General features: G+C 58.4%; 1 protein-coding gene across 1 annotated transcript in view; it reads right to left on the minus strand.

Moving 5' to 3' along the window:
* The window catches only part of TPO (thyroid peroxidase), a 50,576-nt gene extending 49,223 nt beyond the window's left edge, over positions 1–1,353 (minus strand). Inside the window, exons 1-2 of the mRNA XM_029938583.1 lie at positions 1,216–1,353; positions 982–1,100 (exon numbers count right to left, since the gene is read on the minus strand). Coding sequence (XP_029794443.1) covers positions 982–1,100; positions 1,216–1,353 — 257 coding nt within the window. The remainder of the gene's footprint in view (positions 1–981; positions 1,101–1,215) is intronic.
* Between the last annotated feature and the right edge of the window lie 2,566 nt (positions 1,354–3,919).

Genomic DNA, 3,919 nt, shown 5'->3' on the forward strand with positions numbered 1-3,919 from the left:
TCCCCCATTCTGTCTGTGGGGGAAAAGCTTTAAATGCATGTTCTGATTTTTTTCTCTTTTACTGTGGCATAATAACATTCCAAAATAACTGAAAACATCAAAATCCCTTTTCAGATGCTTTCCACCTGAGGGACAGCCTAACTGGGTCTTGTGTTCCCCGTGTTCTCCGCTGCGGAGGTGACTGCACTGTCAGGACCACGACAAGCTGGCTCGTCTATTCCACAGCCTGCTCCTTCCAGCACCTCTGGCGACAGGATCTCTGAGACTGTAAATTTGGGGCAGGATCCTGGGCACCATGGAGCACAGCCACAGCCAGGGAGGGCCGTCCTCCCTGCCACCCATCTCGGCTATTATGAGCTGCTTCTCTTTGGAACTCAAGCTCTGACCCCTTGGGAGTGACGGAGCTGCCCTGAGATGTGAAATCTGCCTCGGTTCCTCTTGTGGGACCGTGTGTCCGGCGCCTTCCTTCTGGAAGCTGCTCCTTCCATGGGATGGGGACGGGGTGCAGGTGGGCAGCCGGAGTCTGGGGGGGTAGGCGTGGACCCTGGGAGGCAGGGCAGGGATTCCACGCAGGTGGGGCCAGGCGTGGGGACGTCACTGCTGCCAGCACAGGGAGGGCTTCTGCAGGAAGGTGAATTCAGCCCAGAGGGCACCTGCTCACAGAGAGGCGAGGAGGGACCCTGAGGGACGTTGGTCCCCAATTCCAGGTACAGGAACCAGAAGGGCCTGTTTTCTCCATTTCACTTTGGATTAAGTTCCTCCTTCGCTTGCGAGTGAATCTTCACCTTGACAGCATGGCGCATTATTGCTTATTTTCACTTTTTTCTGAGTAACGACCAGCAAAGAGTCCGAGAGGCTGAGGTACATCCTGTGAAACCATCCTCACATCACATGGTCCCCCCAAGTCACCTCAACCTCACGTCACGTGGTCCACGGAGTCACCTCACCCTCACATCACGTGGTCCCATGGAGTCACCTCACCCTGCTGCCCTCTTGTCACTGGCAGGGTCCAGAAGCTGCTCAGACCCCTCCCAGGCCTTCCCGCGAGCAGACCCACCAGTGATGCCCATGCCCTGGGACTCAGTCCTGGTGACTCCTTCCTGGAGGAGGGACACCAAGTCTCACTAGAAGGAACACAAGGTTCTTGCAAATCTCTCGCAAACCTAATGCAATTTACGTGCTTCCATGTCATAACTACTGAGCTCCCGATGTGACCTTTCGAATAAGGAGCTGTCGTGTCCACGTCAGTTTAACATCGAAGCTGCTTCCCGAGTTCCCAGCAGCCTGTCCGGCAGCTCGCGAAGCTGGAACAAGGGGCCAGGTGCCTGCGGCACGAAGGCCAACGGAGGGCATGATCGATGGTTTCTGGCCCAACGTGTGAGGCCACACAGAATCTTTGGAAGCGTCGGCAGAACAAAGCACGTCCACACCAGTAAATTCCACACAAAACTGCAGTTGGCGGTGTTGAAATTCGGGAACCAATTTAAAGGCTCCACCTGGTCTTTTCCAGATACCAAGTATGCAGGCGCCCTGTCAGCCTACAGACAGAGACCCTGATGCCTCCGGCTGTGTCCTGACCCCGTGCCACCAGCAAGACTGGCCGGTGACCCTGTGCGAGGAGACCGCCAAGCGTCCGAACCCACGTCGGTGGGCAGTTTCCACTCGGCCCAAGTCCGGACGCAGCTGCATTTCCACAGGAGCCTCAGGCTGTCCCTTCCCACGAGGGCAGCACAGAGGCTTCGGGGGCGGTGAGCAAAGCCACACGGGAAGGGACGCAGGCGGAGCACACGACGGATGTCCAGGATAAGGCTTGCGCCTTGTAACCACCCCCCGGACACACGCAGGCGGGACTGGGTACGAGACGGAGCCAGGACGTGGCAGGTGCAGAGCGGAGGATGGAGCGTGACGGGAGACACCACCGCACCCTCGGGATAGACAGCGCCACCTGCCGGAAGGACGGGGTGGGGCAGGAGCCCGGCTCGCAGGGGAGGGGCGACGGGGGGACGGGCCCACAGGGCGGACTGGGACAGACACCACGGAGTCCTTGGTGAGGGGTCAGTCGGCAGAGTGTGGGAGAACCAAGATCCCAAACTCCCGAGGTTCAGTCTGGGAAGAGGGAGTCGCAAGGAGGCCGTGATTCTCTGGGATGGCAGGGGCCGGGGAGGGGACAGTCTGGCCTGTCCACAGTGGGTCACACGGAGACCATTCTAGGTGCCCGCCTGACACACGCCATTCTTCCCGGGCCAGCTGCTCCCTTTCTCTGCCCCGTTCAGGCCGTTCTGCTGGGTGCGAGCCCCCTTCCTAGAAGGACATGGCCACCCCACGCCCCGCCGCCCCTCCCCTGCGAGTTTCCACTCAGCCCGAGTCCAGGATTCTCTGGTCCTACTGCAAACCGCCCTCCCCCTTCGGCAGAGTTATGACTTCATAGGTTTTACTTGTACGAAAGCTCGGCACCTTTCCCTGGCCAGGAAGTTGGCACAGTCAGACATCTCCCCACAGCTCCGAGTTTCTCTGTCCCCAGGGGCCCGGACTGGAGGGCTGTCTGCACGGGTGTGGCCTACTGCCCGTGGCAAGTCTGAGGGGGCTCACACACGTCGGGCGGGGGTGCTAGGCCATGCAGGCACCCTTTTCTCTGCTCTGGTGTGTGTTTTATCTGGAAATTTCCATGTTCTGACAAGGATGTGTACTCTCTGAGGCATAAACAAAGCCAATTTCCCACAGAGCTGCTAAAGATTTTCTCCCATCCTGAAATTAACATTACCAATTAAAACTGAAATAAGTGTATTGAAAGGGGCGCCTGGGTGGCTCAGTCGGTTAAGCCTCCGACTTCAGCGCAGGTCATGATCTCCCTGCTTGTGGGTTCAAGCCCCGCGTTGGGCTCTGCGCTGACAGCTCGGAGCCTGGAGCTGCTTCAGATTCTGTGTCTCCTTCTCTCTCTGCCCCTCCCCTGCTTGCACTCTGGCTCTGTCTCTGTCTCTCTCTCAAAAAAAAAAACATTTAGAAAAGAAGTAGGTGTATTGGCATAGTAGGGAAAGCAGGGCCCCATTATTTTGGGCTACAGATACCTGACGAAAACTGGTCTGTCTCAGACCCACCCCGAGATGCCCCTGCAGCCTGCGTGCCCACCTTCTGGCCTGAGCAGATACAACCCTGACAGTCACTTTTGTCTGTCACCACCCAGCGTCGGTCAGGCCTCGGGGAGGAAAGTGTGCAGCCCGCGCTCAGCTCCGCGCCGGGAGGGAGCCTGTGGGCAGTTCAGGAAGCCCTGCAGGTGAAGCCCCGCCTTTCTCAAGGTCCCCGGATCCGGAAACAAGGCCGTGGAGGGGGCGGACCCACTGATGGGGAGAGGGTGGTCCAAGCGGGGAGGGTGTGCCCGCCAACCTCCCCGTGTTCACACGCTAACTGCCCGACTCGTGTTTCCAGAAGGTTCTGAAGTGAAGTCTCTGCCAAAGCTCTGTGGTAACCAGCAGGCTCCCTGGATTTGCAGCTGCGCTGTCGTCCAGCCATCCTTGCAGACCGTCCAGTGCCCAGCCCTCCTGCTCTTGTGTCCGTCCTTGTGGCCACGACCGGCCAGGCCTCCCTGACTTCAGGGAGGAGAATGGAATGGTCCAGCTGATACACATGCCTCAAAGCCATTAAGAGGTGGCAAAAAGCTTGCCCCAAAGTCACGGGCCACATCTCACTATCTGGTTCAGGATTCCGCTTCCTCCCCTGCCATTGACGTGAACAACCAAAAGTTCACTGAACACGAGACCAGATGTCCTTCCATCTACCGAGGGAGGGGACACTCTGACGTCACCTACACTGTTGGGTGTTCCCAAAGCACGTGCCCGGGTCAGCAGGTCCTCTGGCGGAAGCTGCTAGAACACCCATCACATGAAATCCTCCAGACCCGCTGCAGACTGGCTTCCGCGGCATT

This window comes from Suricata suricatta, chromosome 4 (genome assembly GCF_006229205.1).
Source record: "Suricata suricatta isolate VVHF042 chromosome 4, meerkat_22Aug2017_6uvM2_HiC, whole genome shotgun sequence".
NCBI lineage: Eukaryota > Metazoa > Chordata > Mammalia > Carnivora > Herpestidae > Suricata > Suricata suricatta.